The following is a 21,612-nucleotide window of genomic DNA, read 5'->3' as shown; positions in this document are numbered from 1 at the left end:
AGATTGAGTAAGTCCCACGGTGAGCCCAAGAAGGCTTGTGTTGTGGGTACTCATACAACGATATATATAAAATATAAATACTTAAATACATAGAAAACACCCATGACTCAGAAACAAATATCTGTGCTCATCACACAAATAAATGCCCTTACCGGGATTCGAACACAGGACCATCGGCTTCCCAGGTCACTACCCACTAGGCCAGACCGGTCGTCTACCTATAATGTATATGTATAATGATAAAATAAACTTACCTATGAGTTTTTGCCAGGCGGCGGGATCGACTTTATTTCTCGGCGCTTGCTGCATTGATTCTGCTAACGTCGCTACGGCTTTTAGCACGAATGAGATCTCGGATAGTTGATGCCTGGAATAAATAAGTACCATGTAGGTCTAAATTCAATATCTAAATTTTTGGTGTCTGAAAGGCAATAGAGTATTTGACAATCGAAATTAAACTATCGTGAGACATACTTATTTCTAAATATTTAAATCAGTACGGTTTTAAGTCGCTTTTGGCGACATATTTCGGATTCATCGGGAATCCTTCCTCAGGCACGAGTGTCCGCGGCGGCTGTACGTCGCACGACGTACAGTCACGGTACGCTGATCTAAATATTTTGAGTAATTGACATTTTTTTTTATATATGGTATCAGTCGATCAGGTTTGTTTTGAGGATCAAATGTCTGTATTGGACCCATTGTCTTAAAGCAATACAAAAGTCACAAATGATGGTCAAAGTCTGGCACCCGCACTTTATTGACGAAACGCTTCTAACAAAATGGCAATACATCGTGACATCACGATGTAACGTCGCTATTGCTTAAAAGCCGTTTCGATGTATGGAAAACAAGGAAATTGCGATTTTGTCGGTGAAACATTGTGTTTATGTATATTGTTGCCGTACAATTTTTTATAATAAACTGTAAGGAATCGAATGGTACCATTATTTTTTTCCTATTAAGAAGTTTAATTTTTTTTTCTGAAACTTGGGTCTTGTATTTTTTTATTCAATGAGGGCTAACGCGTATGAATTCGCCGCTAGGGGCGCTAGTGTAGATGGTGGTCTTTTCCATAGTTTGAAATGTCAAATGTCACTTGCCACTTCAATGACTGACGGCTGCTCTTTAGTCTTTTGGACCACCACCAACAGAGGCGCCAACTGGTGAGCAAAAAAACGATAGCCCTCATTCAATTCAATTAAATATGTTTAATTCAGGCAAAAACCCATAGATAAAAATTACAAATTACTTAAACTTAATAATAATACATAAAATCCATCTGCCATCTGTATTCCCTGATCAATATGACCTCGGTCTCTTTAAAACAAGAGTGAATAGGCTGTTACTGAACCGGTGAGCTCCATCTTAGGCCCTGTCTTCACTTTCCATCAGGTGTGACTAGGGCCAATCGCCGATCAGTTTATAATAATAATAAAAAATTGAAATTACATTACATTAAAATTAAAATTAAATTACAATTAAAATTCAATTTAAAATTTAAATTATTATTCCCATATATTTTTTAAGTTTCCAATTTATTGTTATAAATTGCTCATTTTCTATCTATTTAACTAGATATATAGGTAGTTATAAAGTTCAACATGTAGTAGCATAGCAGTGTTGTATGACTAACCTAGGTAGAGGTTCGCTGTTGTCTTCATCTCTTGAGTATTTTGATATGACTTCTTGAAACCTATCGAGTAACGCCGCTATCGCCAGTGGGTCTTGCTCATCTGAAACAAGAATGTTTGTTAAAATTGGTCGCCAGTTTTTTTGGCAAAATTTATTAACATTTGAACCAATCCAGTTCGTGCGGTCCCATCTTAAAACGAAAGCGGTCGTCCACTCTCGTTTTAAGATGGGAGTACGCTTCTAGTAAGAGTAACAATGTTTACCTTCGACACCAGATAGCGCCACGTCCTCGAGCATGGAGAACTGCAGCAGGGTCTCGAAGCACGCGCGCGCGAACTCTTCTCTCTCACGGAGCTCCAATTCGTTCTCTGCGGAAATACATCACGCATTTTACAATTCGTTTTAATAAGCTAAATCTTATCTTTTTTCATGGGACCCGCAATTCTAAGGGCCGGTACAGGCGGACCGTAATCCGACTTGTATGGGAAATGCAACAAATGGTGGCGGCGGGGGGCGGGGGCTGCGTGACCAACGCCAAGGCGAGGCGGACATGCCTCGCGGGGTCTCATCGCGGATCACAACTAACTTTACTCACGAGGCGGCGGTGGCTGCGTGTGCAGCGAGCCCGCGCGGACCAGCGCCAGCGCGGCGCGGACATGCCTCGCGGGCACGCGGGGGCTGCCTCGCAGGATCTCGTCGCGGATCACGCCTACTAACGCTCGCGCGCAGCCATCTGTACCGGTACCGCTAAGGACAAAATAACAGGTTAAATAAAATAAATTTCATTCTATTTTATTTGGGGAAATTGTAAGCTCATAACTTTGTAAATAGGCAAGGCTTAAAACTTCGGTTACAACATTCTTTTGAAATGACTTTTAACAATGTAAGAAATCTCATTAACACAGATTTAGTGAAAAATTAGAATGATGATGTACTTCATCATGTATGTATTATATACTTACGGCGCCTTGAACATGAAAGTTTCTAAAACACCAGGCAGCGTTTCCCAGAACTCTTCGTACACGTCTGGTCGTTCCCTCGCTAGCGGCAGGCCCGTCGCTAACACCTAAACATTCGATAAATAGTTTATAATACTTCGTATGGAGAGGCATCAAACGTTTCTTTAGTTGATTAGGCGGATTCACACAGATCTAGCGATGACATCGCCAAGCGAAGCGGCCGTCCGTAAAAATATGCCTCGCCCGAGGCATCACCAAACGTTTGTTTGCCTCTGTCACTTTTTTTGGCGAGGCAGCTCATTCTGTTTGTACGTGCCTATTGCGGTAGAAAAAATTAAAATAAATGCCAGCAGTAACAGAAACATATAAACTTATTTTGTCGAAGCGGTTCCAACTCACTTGTAATAATAGTGTGGAGATCTGCGACGTGTCGTCCGGCGTGTCGACGGTCTGTCTCCTCTTGTCCGCTATCGACTTCTTTACTGCCGCATGGAGAGCCTACACGTAAAGGGCAACTTTATTATATTAAAATGTATACTTTAAAAGTACCGCGCTGCGAAAATATCAGAAGGTGGATCCCGGAAGTGGACGTCACGAGGCAATTTACTTCTGGTAAAAAGCAGCTCGGTCCGTGCGGACCGGCCTCGGACAAAGCAAACGCACTCGCGGCCACAATGCCGCGGCGAGGCACGTCTCCACACGCCAAACTGCTTCGCGCGACAATTAGCTCTATGCATGAATTTATTTTTATTTTTGGATTCATAATTTATATCGTTGGAACACCGGAAATGATAAAAATACTTTTGTAACATTATTTTATTAAAAAATATTTAAAATGTTGAAAATTTTTGAGCGGTTGAAACGCTCATAATTTTTGGCGCGAATTCGACAGAGCGTGATGACGTCACACGTTGTGCGGCCCAACTGACGTTTGCTACTAATAACACTAATCTGTCGAACGCGTGACGTCACGTGGCGTTTCGAGCGTTTCGCTCACTAGATTTTCGCGGGCAAATTATTGTACTTTTTATTTATAACTGTAAGTAATTAAATGGTAATTTAAAAACGGAAATGCATTTGTAACATGATATAACGGTAACAAACATCCGAATAAAACATATTTCGTTCAAATATAAACTTCATGCATGAGGCTAATTTCCTCGCGAGGCGGCTCGTTCCGTGGACTCGCCTACAGAGATAGGTCACAGTGAGGACATATACCTGCAGCAACTGTGGCGCCGCGGGCGCGGAGGCGGGCGGCGCGGCGCGGTACAGCTGCGCGGCGGCGGCCAGGCAGCGCGTGCGCGCCGCGCCGCCACACGCCCGGGCCAGGGCCGTCAGCGCGGAGAACAGCGCCGGCAGCAACTCGTGCCGAGCTAGCGCTTCCTGATGGTAAAATAAAACCGATTCTTTATCGTGCATAAGTATCATGCCGGACTTGCCGGATGGCGCATCTCACTTGACTTAAAAGAATTTAAACCTTCGACGTGATTACTCGTACCTAATGTTACATTAGATTGGACGGTGTGAGACCTCCTCACCTTGTGCACCGTGTCTATGGCGTGCAGCGCGTGCAGGCTGACGGGCGCGCAGGCGGCGGGCGCGGGCAGGGAGTCGAGCGCGCACGGGGCGGGCTGCACGCTACACATGTGGGACGGTGTGAGACCTCCTCACCTTGTGCACGGTGTCTATGGCGTGCAGCGCGTGCAGGCTGACGGGCGCGCAGGCGGCGGGCGCGGGCAGGGAGTCGAGCGCGCACGGGGCGGGCTGCACGCTACACATGTGGGACGGTGTGAGACCTCCTCACCTTGTGCACGGTGTCTATGGCGTGCAGCGCGTGCAGGCTGACGGGCGCGCAGGCGGCGGGCGCGGGCAGGGAGTCGAGCGCGCACGGGGCGGGCTGCACGCTACACATCTGGGACGGTGTGAGACCTCCTCACCTTGTGCACGGTGTCTATGGCGTGCAGCGCGTGCAGGCTGACGGGCGCGCAGGCGGCGGGCGCGGGCAGGGAGTCGAGCGCGCACGGGGCGGGCTGCACGCTACACATGTGGGACGGTGTGAGACCTCCTCACCTTGTGCACGGTGTCTATGGCGTGCAGCGCGTGCAGGCTGACGGGCGCGCAGGCGGCGGGCGCGGGCAGGGAGTCGAGCGCGCACGGGGCGGGCTGCACGCTACACATGTGGGACGGTGTGAGACCTCCTCACCTTGTGCACGGTGTCTATGGCGTGCAGCGCGTGCAGGCTGACGGGCGCGCAGGCGGCGGGCGCGGGCAGGGAGTCGAGCGCGCACGGGGCGGGCTGCACGCTACACATGTGGGACGGTGTGAGACCTCCTCACCTTGTGCACGGTGTCTATGGCGTGCAGCGCGTGCAGGCTGACGGGCGCGCAGGCGGCGGGCGCGGGCAGGGAGTCGAGCGCGCACGGGGCGGGCTGCACGCTACACATGTGGGACGGTGTGAGACCTCCTCACCTTGTGCACGGTGTCTATGGCGTGCAGCGCGTGCAGGCTGACGGGCGCGCAGGCGGCGGGCGCGGGCAGGGAGTCGAGCGCGCACGGGGCGGGCTGCACGCTACACATGTGGGACGGTGTGAGACCTCCTCACCTTGTGCACGGTGTCTATGGCGTGCAGCGCGTGCAGGCTGACGGGCGCGCAGGCGGCGGGCGCGGGCAGGGAGTCGAGCGCGCACGGGGCGGGCTGCACGCTACACATGTGGGACGGTGTGAGACCTCCTCACCTTGTGCACGGTGTCTATGGCGTGCAGCGCGTGCAGGCTGACGGGCGCGCAGGCGGCGGGCGCGGGCAGGGAGTCGAGCGCGCACGGGGCGGGCTGCACGCTACACATGTGGGACGGTGTGAGACCTCCTCACCTTGTGCACGGTGTCTATGGCGTGCAGCGCGTGCAGGCTGACGGGCGCGCAGGCGGCGGGCGCGGGCAGGGAGTCGAGCGCGCACGGGGCGGGCTGCACGCTACACATGTGGGACGGTGTGAGACCTCCTCACCTTGTGCACGGTGTCTATGGCGTGCAGCGCGTGCAGGCTGACGGGCGCGCAGGCGGCGGGCGCGGGCAGGGAGTCGAGCGCGCACGGGGCGGGCTGCACGCTACACATGTGGGACGGTGTGAGACCTCCTCACCTTGTGCACGGTGTCTATGGCGTGCAGCGCGTGCAGGCTGACGGGCGCGCAGGCGGCGGGCGCGGGCAGGGAGTCGAGCGCGCACGGGGCGGGCTGCACGCTACACATGTGGGACGGTGTGAGACCTCCTCACCTTGTGCACGGTGTCTATGGCGTGCAGCGCGTGCAGGCTGACGGGCGCGCAGGCGGCGGGCGCGGGCAGGGAGTCGAGCGCGCACGGGGCGGGCTGCACGCTACACATGTGGGACGGTGTGAGACCTCCTCACCTTGTGCACGGTGTCTATGGCGTGCAGCGCGTGCAGGCTGACGGGCGCGCAGGCGGCGGGCGCGGGCAGGGAGTCGAGCGCGCACGGGGCGGGCTGCACGCTACACATGTGGGACGGTGTGAGACCTCCTCACCTTGTGCACGGTGTCTATGGCGTGCAGCGCGTGCAGGCTGACGGGCGCGCAGGCGGCGGGCGCGGGCAGGGAGTCGAGCGCGCACGGGGCGGGCTGCACGCTACACATGTGGGACGGTGTGAGACCTCCTCACCTTGTGCACGGTGTCTATGGCGTGCAGCGCGTGCAGGCTGACGGGCGCGCAGGCGGCGGGCGCGGGCAGGGAGTCGAGCGCGCACGGGGCGGGCTGCACGCTACACATGTGGGACGGTGTGAGACCTCCTCACCTTGTGCACCGTGTCTATGGCGTGCAGCGCGTGCAGGCTGACGGGCGCGCAGGCGGCGGGCGCGGGCAGGGAGTCGAGCGCGCACGGGGCGGGCTGCACGCTACACATGTGGGACGGTGTGAGACCTCCTCACCTTGTGCACGGTGTCTATGGCGTGCAGCGCGTGCAGGCTGACGGGCGCGCAGGCGGCGGGCGCGGGCAGGGAGTCGAGCGCGCACGGGGCGGGCTGCACGCTACACATGTGGGACGGTGTGAGACCTCCTCACCTTGTGCACCGTGTCTATGGCGTGCAGCGCGTGCAGGCTGACGGGCGCGCAGGCGGCGGGCGCGGGCAGGGAGTCGAGCGCGCACGGGGCGGGCTGCACGCTACATATGCGACATAGACATGCACCTAATTTTTCTACGTCTGCGCCTGTGAATCTGTTAACAAAAATAAATCGCATATCGATTTTTTGATCAATATTTTATACTAGCTCTTTATTTTATTTTATTTTATTTTGGTACATGGAAAACCAACAGCGCTAAACATATCAACAAACTACAATAGAATTAGATAGCCAATTATAGGTTTACACTTATAGAAACGGAATAAAATATAACAAGGTTATTGCCCAACTTAATTACACATGTACAAGTTCATACAGCACAAGAACAGAGGATCGATATGAATATAATCGATTATTACAAAAAATAAGTAGAAAAGAAGGTAAAATCTGTTAGGTAGTACATTTAGCCACAGTACATTAGCCCTGACCTGCGCCAGAATCATTGTCTCATAAAGTATCTAATTAATTTATTTTTTATTATTGATATGCTATCACTAAATATGTCGATATTACAATTTATAAAAGCTTTATTTAAGCTCATGCTTGCCCTGCATAAGAAACTGTTTTTTCTATACCTAGTAATAGCTTGGTAATTACTGATGGGACGAAAATGCCTAAGCGTCCTTGACGGAACATTAAAAGAGATCTTATTAAGCAAATTTGGACAATTGACTTTGTCCCTACTATTCCACCGGCTCAGCGTTTCTATGGCCCAGCCCAGATGACACAGATAAGGCCTTCTCCTCGTTGGACTGCTCAGCCACCTGAGTACAGTCGGCCACAGTTGCAGCGCCCGCGCACACCACCGACGGCACATACAGGCGAGAGTACCTAACCGCAAAGTAGATAGGATCCATTTGTGTGAATTTACGAATAACCTACGACCCTACTAGAAATAAAGATTCGCTAAATCTCAATCTTTAAGTTAGCTTCTAATATTTTAATTAAATTTATTATTGCACGAATCTAGTTTCTTTTATTCCACTCCTTATAGTTAGTGGTCTAGGTCCTAAACGTGACACTAGCTCTTTCGCGTGTAAGTCGTTAAACTGCCCCTCCGGCCTGCCTTAGATTAGATTAGATTTATTTATTTCAGGATAAAAATTACACTATAAATTTGCATCAATCCATTTGCATCATTAGTGATCTATACTAAGTTGCAACCCCCGTTACACCATCTTATGCGATGAATTCCGGTTAAGAGGATGTGTATTTCGAAAATGTCTGTAAGATGGCGACCAGCACTTTTTCGTAAAAATGGTCACGGTAGTCGTTTTATAGGTTTTTGGGATAAAATTCTTATATGTATTCTTTTCCACGTTTTAAATTACTTGTGTGACCACTTTAATTTTCGAAATACACTAAGTGAATATTTCCAAAAAATACAAAATTACATTGGTTTATAAATTTTATATTTATTAGTAAGATTTTTTTTAAGCTACGATAAATTACGTTTAATTAAAACTTTATTATGAAGAGTGCTTGTTGATAATGGGTACTCACGTTGGTCGTATGTGCTGGAAGATGAGCGGGAAGATCTGGACGAGAGTCGTGAGGAAGTTTAGTGAGGGCGCGTATGTGTCCACCGGCTTGCTGTCCTCTGACACTGTTAACGAAACACTATTATTGTGAAAAACATTATTAAATACGTAATATACCGTTTATTGTAATATGTATTTTTAACTTATCTCTGTCTTTGTATTTTGTATGTTATATATTAATTTTGTAGTTTTTTATGTTGCTGTCGTGATTGTTTCACCGGATGGTCTCAATAATTTTCTATTTGTGTGTGCTAACGAATAAATTATTTCTATTCTATTGTATAAATCTTAAAAGAAGGAGGAAGAAGAGGACCAGTAACCACAGGTCTGTATGTCGGCGACCGATCGTATAATCAGGCAGATCATGAAATTCATAGGCATATCGTGAATCGTGAAAATCATTGTCTCAGTTCCCTAAGTCGACGGAGCGGAGTTCAATTTCTGGACAGTTTGACTTTCGGGCATCTGAAGCAACGAACCTAATATCCAACCTATCTCAATAGATAGGTTCTGTGCACAGAATAAATAATAGTACTAAGTACAGAAGGTTCACTCTCTAGCAAAACGCGTCTATTACGACAGATATGACCGCTAGGTGGCGCAAGCGCGAGCAGGCGTCAGTTCCGTAGCGGTGTGCGGCAACTACTATGGCTAGACACCAAAATTGGTGTGGGCCGCATATACTTGTAGCGACGTGACGAAATCGCGCAGTGAGCCACGCCTGCTATTAGTTTAATGTGACTGCCGTCAAAACATTACACAGGAACTTTACAATCGGCCTGATTTTACGATATCGGCCGCCGACATGTACAACGTGACTTCGATGTACCTTAAATACGGACTGACGCTCACAATGGATATCCATAATGTTTCTTAAGTTGGGTTTTCATAAAAACTACTTCTAATCGTACTCGCGGACTTCTCATAAACACTGCATAGTATTGGGAGGGAGTAACTAAGGACTCCTGGTGAGTTGACTTGGGGCCCGTTTATCAATAGCTTGTAATACAATACAGACATGAATTTACAGGAAACGAAAAAAACTAAATGTCTTCTTATATATTAGTTATTGGACATAAACATTGTATAGGTGATTTTAGTAATTATTCCGAAATATACGATTACACATTTCAAAGACCAGTATTTTTGGAAAAAAATTGAAAAATAAGTTCGTCACTTATGCTGTTTTTGTAAAATTTTGTTAGTTATGTTCTTTTTGTAAGAAAATAAAACAAGTTTCTATAGAAATTATGTTTTGTATTCTATAAGAGAGGTACAGATTTATCTTACTTAACTAGTGGATTTACTGATTTTGGACAATTGGGGTCATTTTTGGACACTATCTTTTGCTCTACGTGTAGATCCTGCTTAGACGAATGCTATGATACCAAAAACTCAAATCCGCAAAAAATGTTAGTTATGTTGTTTTTGTAAACATGCCTTCAAGTGGAAGTCCCTTTTTGACAGCTTTTGTTAGAAAGGGACTTCCACTTGTATTACAAGCTACATGCTTTTGATAGACGGGCCTGTGGTGTCTGTAAGGGTTCAAAGATAACCTGGGTCTGTGTTGGGCACGGCTTGTGCTATCCGGGTCCAGGCGGTCCAGGCGCAGCTCCAGACCCTCTTCTGTAGGACGCTGTCGGGGTCCGCTTCAGCGGCGCGTCCAGCTGCTGACACTACTTCTTGAAACGACTTCAGTGCTGCTACGGACACCTGAGAAGAATAAAAACGAGTAGATATACCAATCATCAGTAAAAGCCAATAAAATTACACCCCAGGACAAAATCATGGAAACAACGTTGTTTTCTTTAATATCTCATGTTTCTATCTTTGTTGTATATATTTGTAAACTAAGACTTACATTAGGCAAACCCAAAATATTAAAAATACACGCTTAATATTAAAACATCCTAAAATATTGTCAAAAAGCTAAAAAAATCAAGTAGGAAAAAGTTACATAATTATACCTACCCTTTAATTACATGACAAAATGTTGAATTGGCAACTATCACAGCCAGAGTAATTTACTTTTAAAATGTTCTATTATTATTTTTACCAAATTGTCAATGAGTAGTATAAAATCCATCGCTTAAAAGATCACACTTTTCTAATATTGTCTTCGGTTACCGCGATAGTTACTCATGAAATTGTAATCTTGTGTTGTATTGTTATGATTGTTATTGTAATTGTACCTATTTGATTTCAAATTCTAAATTGAAAATTGTGAAATAAAACTATGAAAACGGATTATATCGCGTATATTGAATTTATAATACATCCCCCATCGAAAATTGTGATTGTTATTTTCCAAATTCTAAATTATGCTTGTTATTATTACTCAATGTTATTGTTAAATTCAACTTTAAATTCAAAATACCTAATAATTGTACTTTTTTTTTCGGAGCAAAGGAATTTTGTATTAACTATAAGTGGAAACTCTTTTGGCCTATGTTCTTACTATATCTTTTACCTTATTGTATTATTATGTGCTGTATGTTTCCCAAATAAAAAAATAAAAAAATAAAAAAATAAAAAATAAATAAAACTATGAAAACGGATTATATCGCGTATATTGAATAATCCGTTTTCATAGTCTTATTTCATCACACTTTTCTATTGAAATACAAGCTTGTTTCCATACTTTTGGCCTGGAGTGTATATTTTTGAGAATGAGGCTAAATAGCAATAGGTTTACCTCATGACTCTTCCTTAAAGCGAAGTCAGTGATATAGTCGAGTAGGGCTGCCCAAGATCTGTTGAAGTCCCCCACGGTGACAAGTAACTGGAACCGCGAGTGGAACACGCGCGACACCCCTGATAATGTCAGCACCTAGGGACATTATCACAACTGTAGTCGTAATTAAGATGAAGAAGGATCAAAGGAGTCTCGCAATAAGAAAAGTACTTCTCCTCTGGACTTACTTAAGCTAAGCGACAACGCAGCCCATTGGTTGAAGAACCTAACTATTAATTTGTAAATTTGTAAAGCGACCATGAATTGTAATATGCCATACGACTAAATAAATAAGAAAAGTCGGACTTTCAAATCTTTTTTTTTTCTTTTTATATTCATGAAGATTTGAAGGTATCATCTGCAAAAAATCTATAGGCCTCGATACTGACGCTGCCCATTGGGTGAAGAACCTAACTATTAATTTGTAAATTTGTAAAGCGACCATGAATTGTAATATGCCATACGACTAAATAAATAAGAAAAGTCGGACTTTCAAATATCTTTTTTTTTCTTTTTATATTCATGAAGATTTGAAGGTATTATCTGCAAAAAATCTATCGGCCTCGATACTGACATTTATTTGCCTTTTTTTTATTTGCCTCGACACAAAATCGCGAGGTTACCTCAAGTTTTTCGTTTGTTACTCATTGCCAATTTTCTTATTATTCCGTATTCTATAAGTATTTATTTTTGTTACATGAACTTTATGTTACATGAAGATATTATCTGCAAAAAATATATCCATCTCGATACTTACATTTACTTTCCTCGATAAAAACCGCGAGGTTACCTCAAGGTTTTCGTTTTTTACTCATTGCCAATTTCATTATTTTATAAGTATCTATTTGTGTACTTGTTTATCCCTATTTTTTTTAATAACTTTTAAATCCATACTTAATATTATAAATGCGAAAGTGTGTCTGTCTGTCTGTTACCTCTTCACGGTTAAACAGCTGAACCGATTTAGTTGGAATTTGGTATAGAAATAATTAGAGTCACGGGGAAGGACATGGGGTAGTTTTTATCCCAGAAATCATCCTTTAAGGAGGTGTAGAGGGGGGTGGAAGTTTGTATGGGAAATCGATAAAAAGCAGATTGGATAAAAAATAATCTACCCAAATTACTAACTCCACGCAGACAAAGTCGCGGGCAATGGCTAGTTAAATAATAAAACAATTTACATAAGCACGCTCAGTGCGGGCGAGTCGCTCACTATTCCATGTTTTGATAACAAGGACAAAAAATTTATTAAAAGCGAAAACGAGGTGATGTTACTAGAACTTGAAATCTGACTGAATATGGGATACCCCCTACTGCAATGTTCTGCCACCAGAGTGCAGCATTAGCCCGTTTAGTAAACCATAGAGTAACCTATACATACTGTGCCTTTAACTGTTTTTGACAAGTTTTCAGAGACAATAAATTATTACATTGATGCATCAAGACGGTTTGTTTACAGAGGAAACGCGAATCCGAAATTTCGCTATCTGCCTTTTTATCGCTCGAATATGCAAGAGTGACAGATGTTAGAAAGCGAAATTTAGATCTTCTTGTTTCGCGATAGACCCTCAGATTGTGGTGGTGGCGCCCTCTACGCAGAGTTTCGCGTAATATTCCCTATAGACATAGACAAATGCTTTATGGTTATTGGTTACCTGTGTCTCAGCCCACTGTTTCTGGGCCGTGTTCCTCGTGTGATGTATAAGTATGTGTTCGCCGGTGTCCACTTTTTCTGAACTCGCTATGTTTGATTGTTTTTGGACCTGAAATAAAGATTTGTTATATATCTTCTAGCCGCCCAGACGTCAAAACTTGCCAAGACAAATGCCATTTTGATTTGTCAAAATAAAGATTCAAATTAGAACGGAACAGGAGACCATTTTACAGGTCTCTGGGAAGCTACAGGATATGATATGATTTTTAACAAGCTCTGTTTGACAAAGCAATTTAATCATCATAGTCTTGAAAGACGACCACCGCTGTGATAATTACGGATATAATTTAATAATGCGGTTTCGACTCGAAAACCTCTAACAACCAATCGGAAATATCATAAAATGCTTCAATACTTCGTCCAAATGTGTCCAAATAAATTAGATATTTAAATGACCGGTCTGGCCTAGTGGGAAGTGATCCTGCCTGTGAAGCCATTTATATATAAGCCAGGCATTTATTTGTGTATGTAAAATGTATATTTAACAATAAAACATTGAATTGAATTGATGAGCACAGATATTTGTTCCCGAGTCATGGATGTTTTCTATGTATTTAAGTATTTGTATAAGTATTATATATACATCGTCGTCTCACCCACAACACAAACCTTCTTGAGCTTACCGTGGGACTAAGTCGATTTGTGTAAGAATGTACCTATAATAATTATTTATTTATGAACTGGAATTGACAGTTCAATCGTCTGAGACTGGGTCTCCTTCGACCCCAGGGCCAATGCTTCCAGGTGTTCAGCTCTCTGCTCGTATCGTGTAGAGATATGTAAGAGACCTGGTCCAGCATCGGGAACAGCACGGCCAGCAGCGCGCGCCAGGCGGGCTTGGCCAGCAAGGCCCCGTGCGCGCCGATGCAGCTGAAGAGGGTCTGGCTGGCCGCGCGGCGCACGGGGGCTCGCGGCTCCGTACACAGCTCGCCTACACACATTATATGTAAGAGACCTGGTCCAGCATCGGGAACAGCACGGCCAGCAGCGCGCGCCAGGCGGGCTTGGCCAGCAAGGCCCCGTGCGCGCCGATGCAGCTGAAGAGGGTCTGGCTGGCCGCGCGGCGCACGGGGGCTCGGGGCTCCGTACACAGCTCGCCTACACACATTATATGTAAGAGACCTGGTCCAGCATCGGGAACAGCACGGCCAGCAGCGCGCGCCAGGCGGGCTTGGCCAGCAAGGCCCCGTGCGCGCCGATGCAGCTGAAGAGGGTCTGGCTGGCCGCGCGGCGCACGGGGGCTCGGGGCTCCGTACACAGCTCGCCTACACACATTATATGTAAGAGACCTGGTCCAGCATCGGGAACAGCACGGCCAGCAGCGCGCGCCAGGCGGGCTTGGCCAGCAAGGCCCCGTGCGCGCCGATGCAGCTGAAGAGGGTCTGGCTGGCCGCGCGGCGCACGGGGGCTCGGGGCTCCGTACACAGCTCGCCTACACACATTATATGTAAGAGACCTGGTCCAGCATCGGGAACAGCACGGCCAGCAGCGCGCGCCAGGCGGGCTTGGCCAGCAAGGCCCCGTGCGCGCCGATGCAGCTGAAGAGGGTCTGGCTGGCCGCGCGGCGCACGGGGGCTCGGGGCTCCGTACACAGCTCGCCTACACACATTATATGTAAGAGACCTGGTCCAGCATCGGGAACAGCACGGCCAGCAGCGCGCGCCAGGCGGGCTTGGCCAGCAAGGCCCCGTGCGCGCCGATGCAGCTGAAGAGGGTCTGGCTGGCCGCGCGGCGCACGGGGGCTCGGGGCTCCGTACACAGCTCGCCTACACACATTATATGTAAGAGACCTGGTCCAGCATCGGGAACAGCACGGCCAGCAGCGCGCGCCAGGCGGGCTTGGCCAGCAAGGCCCCGTGCGCGCCGATGCAGCTGAAGAGGGTCTGGCTGGCCGCGCGGCGCACGGGGGCTCGCGGCTCCGTACACAGCTCGCCTACGAGTACACACATAATATACGGGGTTTTACATTCTACTAATCAATTCTATTAATCATCGTCTTAATGTTCGAATACTAGATTTCGTTAAAATTTATTAATTTACCTGCTGTGTACTTAGGCGCTTTTTTTTATTTGATAGTCAGCAAACGAGCAGACGAGCCGCCTGATGGGAAGCAGTCATCGTCGCCCATGGACATAATATTTTTCGTTTTAAGTCTGGTATAGTATGAATCTTCTCAAATGATTTTTACGCTTAAGACCCTAATCTGTTAAACACAATGGCCGACCGCTCCCACAAAAGAAGCAATGGATTTTGTTTAACAGATTATGGTCTTAGGCGTAAAAATTCCTTACTGATTCTTCCACTCTTCTTGAAAAAATTGTCTTTAAATTGCCTCGTTGTATTTATTCCCTCGCGCCACCCCCAAACATTCCATATCAATTTTTGTAGATCTAATTTCGCCAAAAATACTTTTTTTAGACGAGCCTGTCATGATTATAATGTTAACTTCATAAATCTAGATATCTTCTCATTGTCTTTCGGTAAATATAGTAGTGTAGTAGGAAGGTGAGACTACCCTCGAGTAACATTACTACAGAGGAGCGTCAAGCACTGAAGGCCCTTCGTGATAATGAAAACCTGTTAGTCTTAAAAGCTGACAAAGGTAACGCTACTGTAGTTATGGATAGTTCGGAGTATGATGGCAAAATAAAAGCGCTGCTGGCAGACAAGAAGGTCTATAAGCCAGTTAATTATAATCCAACTGCCAGGATAACTCGTCGTCTACGAAACCTCATCAAAGACCACGAAGATCTTTTTAAAGAGGATGAATATAATCGGCTATACAGACCGAAATCAGTCCAACCGCCAAAGCTATATGGATTGCCGAAGGTACATAAGTCTAATGTGCCATTGCGACCAATTGTTAGTCAGATCAATTCGCCATCCTATGATCTCACAAAACATGTAGCAAGCGTGCTCCAGGGACTAGTTGGAAAGACCTCGTCCTATGTAAAAGATTCTCGCCATTTCATTGATATTGTCAAGGGTATAAGACTGGAACCAGATGAGATTATGGTGAGTTTTGATGTGGAATCTTTGTTCACCAACGTTCCATAAACAGAATGTCTGGACATTATCAAAAAGAAACTACAGGAATATAGGATATCGGAAAAGTATATCACTTTACTGGAACACTGCTTGGAGGGAAACTATTTTATATATCAAGGCCAGTATTTCCTCCAGGTGGATGGAGTAGCAATGGGTAGTCCGGTTGCTCCAGTAATCGCTAACATCTGGATGGAGCATTTTGAGGAGTTAGCACTGGAGTCGGGACCTAACGTCATTGCAATGTGGAAGAGGTACGTGGACGATATTTTCTGCATTTTTAAGGGGAATAACGATACCGTCAAAAGTTACACCGAGCATCTAAACTCCATCCACTCAAGAGTGAAATTCACACATGAAATAGAATGTGACAGATCCTTACCTTTTCTGGATGTCAAACTGATGGTGAGATCGGACGGCACCTTGGCACACTCTGTATACAGAAAACCTACGCATACCGACAGATACTTACAGGCATCCTCTCATCATCACCCAAGGCACCTACAATCCGTGATCACGTCCTTGGTGAACAGGGCACATGACTTATGTGACCCTGAGCACCTGGACGGTGAACTAGCGCATGTCAAAGCTGTACTGGAAAAAAATGGATACCGAGGGGGGATGAAACGCAAGCCGAAGAGAACGGAAAGACATCCAGAGGTCAACAGACAACCAGCGTTCTTACCATATGTGAAAGGGATAACGGACAAAGTAGGAGCAGTACTTAAGAAATTCTCCATCAAGGCTGTATACAAGCCGTTATTCAAAGTAGCAGATCTTTTACGCAGTCCAAAATATGTCATTCCGTACCAAAATCCGGGCGTTTACAAAATAGAGTGTAGTTGCGGAAGTGTGTACATTGGTCAAACCAAACGAAGTGTGCAAGAGAGAGTGAAAGAACACATAGCGGCAGTAAAAAATCGCCAAGTAAACAAGTCCGCGATCGCCGAACATCTTACATGCGGCGCAAATCACTGGATTGAGCTTCATAAACCAAAAGTTGTAGACACTGAACGCCATTATTATCCTCGAGTTGTGCGAGAAGCGATTGAAATCAAGAAGCACCCCAGAAATTTTAATAGGGAAGATGGTTTTAACTTATCGGCAACTTGGGGACCAGTGATCCAGAAGTTAAAGCCAAGGGATCTATCTTCGGATGTGTGCGCGGATGTTGTGAGTGTTGTGTGTCGGACTATTGACAATAATTAACTTTTATGTGTAGTGGGTGGTTTGAAAATGTGATGTCTACCTCGAACTTTAAATGCACTTTTCGTGGGGTAGTCACACAAATCTCTGTTTTGACATTTTGCTGGGACGTCAGTTAGCCGCGACCACGACCAGTGAAACCTGTGTCGAAACGTCGGTAAATAAAGGTAACAAAAAAAATTCGCGATAGACCCGTTTCTAAATATGATTTAATATGTGTTTAAACCGCGAAAGTTTTAAATGTTAAATATAGTAGTGGTCTGCGGAGCTTACTTTTTCCATAGCAGTGTAATAATACTCACTTTGTTTAAAAAAAAAAGTCATTGTTCTATAGTCTTATGTAACGTATTGTATGATTGTAAGCATAATTGATATTTAGGTACTTTATTAGTTGTGTATCCAATTGTTACTTCTGTGTATCTTCCTATTTATAGGCAGTGCCGAACAAGCCCTGTTTCTACTTGTTATCAATATCAGTATGTTATAATTAATGGAACTATAGGTCTTATTGTATATCTGCAAGTTTAAACTTATCTGTATGTGAATGTTTGTTTCCTAAATAAATTAAAAAAAAAAACTATACCGAACATTTGTTAACATAACTACCACTAACTGTCTTCACACGACTTTTTGACGAAAATTAAACGTTTAAGTTTTGTATAATACTCACTCAATCTTATGTAAAGACACATCCACAGTTTATCCAAGGGGGGTAGTTCGGCGTGGTTGGGAACTTCAGGACATATAGCCGCATCGTTCGCCAACGCCGCCGTCAATTTGTCTCGATTATGATACAGGTAGTCTGATATATTCCACTGTGGACAATACATTTTTAATTATGATTGTAGAATCGTCAATCGCTAAACAAGTAAGGTTAGTATTACCATAGAGTAACTTATACTAGAGCGGTACTGTCATAGTAAATTTTGTAATCCCAATAAATTCACTGCCATCTTGTAACCAGTATATTAAGCTATAGACTCTATTTAGGTTCTCTCAGGGTTGTGGGTCTCGACGCTGCTATCACAATACACGTCTGGCAGTTTCCAAGATATCTCCTAGTAGATAAAATATATGAAGCTAAAGAAAGATTGGGCGCCAGCACGCATAAAGCGTGCAAAAGAGGATTAATATGAGATAAAATAAACTATTGTTTGAGCTCAGTTACACATTTAATCACAATCCTTAAATAAATAGATGACGGGCAGTAGGCCTGATACAGAATTTACATACTTATGGTAATTATGCTAGGGTGAACTATGCTATAATGAGACGTTAAACGTTAGAAAGTCTATGAAGTCCTGTTTTCACGCTTAGCACTTTGCACTTGAAATCAAATCTAAGAGGCCACTATTATATGTTCCTTGCTAGGTTAATTTAAGTCTTAAGAGATCACTAAAAGAAATTAGAGTTGACCACACCTGAGACACGTGTTGCTACAGAGGCAGCAGAACTGCGGCTACATGCCGCTCCAGTGGCGCGCAGCAGACGGCAGGAGTCGCGATGACACGCAGCGAAACCGTCGTTGCGTATCCAGCCAGCCGTTCTAACCGGTACGCCACAGCCGCGATGAACAGCATGGAGTCACAAGAACAATACTGCAAGGGCAGGCTGCGCCAGCACGTTCCAGAAGACAAAGCCAGGTGTGCAGGGGCGAAAGGAAGGACCCGGGGAAAGGACCGGCTTTCAAGCTACAAACAAAATTACACATTGAAACACATGTTGGCAAAAGCGCATGCCCATGTGCACCTTGATTTTATCTCCCACGAAAACAGACCAGACAATAATTAAAACTCCTACATTACTCTACCACTCATGAGAAAACTATTAAATCTCGTACCCATGGTCATTATTGCCACGTATGCACAAAGACAAAGAAAAAACTACACTTTTCCATATTAAATCAATGTTCCTTACCCGGACTCTTGATGAAATTGTTGGTATCAACCTCTAACATGTTGACCCGAAGCCAAATTAAAATCATTCACAAGGAATTCAAAAGAAAGGACGCCATTGCCACGTTGTATGCTTTAACAAAGAAACCAAAAATTTATACAAATCAGCACTATAGAAATTGCGCTTTCACGATAACAAACATCAAGAAACTTACCTCGCTACGGGTTATAAGCTGCAAAGTGTATTTGCATTTTAGAGCTGCTCGCTCGACCAGAATTGACTCTCCATCGACGATGTTTCCCTCTTCACGCCATGCCGAATCGAAAAGTGACGAAGCACCGTCGTCCCTTCCACGTCCCCACGTATTTAAGTTGCCATATCAAGAGGACAAAAAAAACTCACACTCAGCCATCGAAATTATCTTTATAGTCGGTCAAACCAATCTGTCAGTCAGTGACAACTGGAAAAATCATTCATCCCTTTCCTTCGGACGCCAGTACTAGTGCAAGACAAAGACGGCATGATTCTCTCTGTCTATGTTTGAAATGAGACAGACTAAAACCAACAACAAACAATTGACAAACTATAAGTCTAAAATAATTTGAGAAAGACGATGGAATATATGGGAAAATAATCCGTGTGCGCTATCTTCAATCATACTCCCAGAACAAGACCTTAAATAATGCATCGAAGCATCTGAGAACACGCCTTGCAGTAAATGTTGCCAGGTTTATGCAAAGGTGTTATCAGACCCCGACAGATGGCGTTAAACGCCTTCGACCCGACTATTTTAATATACTCAACACTATTCCTAATCTCGCCGCTAGATGTCGCCAGGAGTGTCGAAACGAGATTGGTTCCAAGTTACGATTTTGAACCGTAACAATCTGTCGACACACTTTAAAACTAAAAATGAAGATTTATAAAAATACGATAAAATGTTTTTAAATATAGATAAATGATTTTTTTTATTTGCATTAATTATTTTTATGATTTTGACCCATGTTCTTTCACTGATATGCGTTAAAATTGTTAAATAACAAACGAAACCGTCAACGCCATCTATACGACTGTAGGCCAAAACTAGTAGCGCCCTCTGAACGAGAATCAAATTGTCTTGATTTTCGAGGCACGTTTTTTCCTTAGACTGTATCCATCTATTACGGAGTTATATCTATCTTTGGTATGACACCTGTCCAATTTGTTGGTCCAATGTGTATTTGCGTCTCACATTTTGCTTAATGAGAGAGTGAGACACAATCGCGCGGCGGCGGCAGCGGCGAGCGGCGGCCATAGGTTGAAGTGGGAAACAGCGATCGGACCTTTCGTTCCCACCTATGGCCGCCGCTCGCCGTGGCCGGGCCGTCACTGTACTGACCATGAGGCCGACGGCGGTGAGGCTGATGTTGAGGTCCCGGGTCTGCAGCGCGAAGGCGGCGGCCGCGGTGAGCACGCGGCGCAGGCAGCGCGGCCCGGCGGTTACTGTTACTGACCATGAGGCCGACGGCGGTGAGGCTGATGTTGAGGTCCCGGGTCTGCAGCGCGAAGGCGGCGGCCGCGGTGAGCACGCGGCGCAGGCAGCGCGGCCCGGCGGTTACTGTTACTGACCATGAGGCCGACGGCGGTGAGGCTGATGTTGAGGTCCCGGGTCTGCAGCGCGAAGGCGGCGGCCGCGGTGAGCACGCGGCGCAGGCAGCGCGGCCCGGCGGTTACTGTTACTGACCATGAGGCCGACGGCGGTGAGGCTGATGTTGAGGTCCCGGGTCTGCAGCGCGAAGGCGGCGGCCGCGGTGAGCACGCGGCGCAGGCAGCGCGGCCCGGCGGTTACTGTTACTGACCATGAGGCCGACGGCGGTGAGGCTGATGTTGAGGTCCCGGGTCTGCAGCGCGAAGGCGGCGGCCGCGGTGAGCACGCGGCGCAGGCAGCGCGGCCCGGCGGTTACTGTTACTGACCATGAGGCCGACGGCGGTGAGGCTGATGTTGAGGTCCCGGGTCTGCAGCGCGAAGGCGGCGGCCGCGGTGAGCACGCGGCGCAGGCAGCGCGGCCCGGCGGTTACTGTTACTGACCATGAGGCCGACGGCGGTGAGGCTGATGTTGAGGTCCCGGGTCTGCAGCGCGAAGGCGGCGGCCGCGGTGAGCACGCGGCGCAGGCAGCGCGGCCCGGCGGTTACTGTTACTGACCATGAGGCCGACGGCGGTGAGGCTGATGTTGAGGTCCCGGGTCTGCAGCGCGAAGGCGGCGGCCGCGGTGAGCACGCGGCGCAGGCAGCGCGGCCCGGCGGTTACTGTTACTGACCATGAGGCCGACGGCGGTGAGGCTGATGTTGAGGTCCCGGGTCTGCAGCGCGAAGGCGGCGGCCGCGGTGAGCACGCGGCGCAGGCAGCGCGGCCCGGCGGTTACTGTTACTGACCATGAGGCCGACGGCGGTGAGGCTGATGTTGAGGTCCCGGGTCTGCAGCGCGAAGGCGGCGGCCGCGGTGAGCACGCGGCGCAGGCAGCGCGGCCCGGCGGTTACTGTTACTGACCATGAGGCCGACGGCGGTGAGGCTGATGTTGAGGTCCCGGGTCTGCAGCGCGAAGGCGGCGGCCGCGGTGAGCACGCGGCGCAGGCAGCGCGGCCCGGCGGTTACTGTTACTGACCATGAGGCCGACGGCGGTGAGGCTGATGTTGAGGTCCCGGGTCTGCAGCGCGAAGGCGGCGGCCGCGGTGAGCACGCGGCGCAGGCAGCGCGGCCCGGCGGTTACTGTTAC

At 46.9% G+C, this 21,612-nt stretch overlaps 1 protein-coding gene across 1 annotated transcript in view; it reads right to left on the bottom strand.

The window, feature by feature from the left end:
- Positions 1-21,612, bottom strand: part of LOC134751568 (protein MON2 homolog) — a 73,022-nt gene that overhangs the window by 1,752 nt on the left and 49,658 nt on the right. The window contains exons 24-37 of the mRNA XM_063687028.1: positions 17,633-17,777; positions 14,502-14,644; positions 12,653-12,760; positions 10,959-11,093; positions 9,820-9,976; positions 8,226-8,328; positions 6,663-6,816; positions 3,816-3,980; positions 2,994-3,092; positions 2,598-2,701; positions 2,231-2,382; positions 1,899-2,003; positions 1,637-1,736; positions 255-367 (exon numbers count right to left, since the gene is read on the bottom strand). Of these exons, the coding sequence (XP_063543098.1) occupies positions 255-367; positions 1,637-1,736; positions 1,899-2,003; positions 2,231-2,382; positions 2,598-2,701; positions 2,994-3,092; positions 3,816-3,980; positions 6,663-6,816; positions 8,226-8,328; positions 9,820-9,976; positions 10,959-11,093; positions 12,653-12,760; positions 14,502-14,644; positions 17,633-17,777 (1,783 nt within the window). The remainder of the gene's footprint in view (positions 1-254; positions 368-1,636; positions 1,737-1,898; positions 2,004-2,230; positions 2,383-2,597; positions 2,702-2,993; positions 3,093-3,815; positions 3,981-6,662; positions 6,817-8,225; positions 8,329-9,819; positions 9,977-10,958; positions 11,094-12,652; positions 12,761-14,501; positions 14,645-17,632; positions 17,778-21,612) is intronic.

The sequence above is a fragment of the Cydia strobilella genome, chromosome 22 (genome assembly GCF_947568885.1).
Source record: "Cydia strobilella chromosome 22, ilCydStro3.1, whole genome shotgun sequence".
Taxonomy (NCBI): Eukaryota; Metazoa; Arthropoda; class Insecta; order Lepidoptera; family Tortricidae; genus Cydia; species Cydia strobilella.
This window is presented reverse-complemented; position numbering and strand designations above follow the sequence as displayed.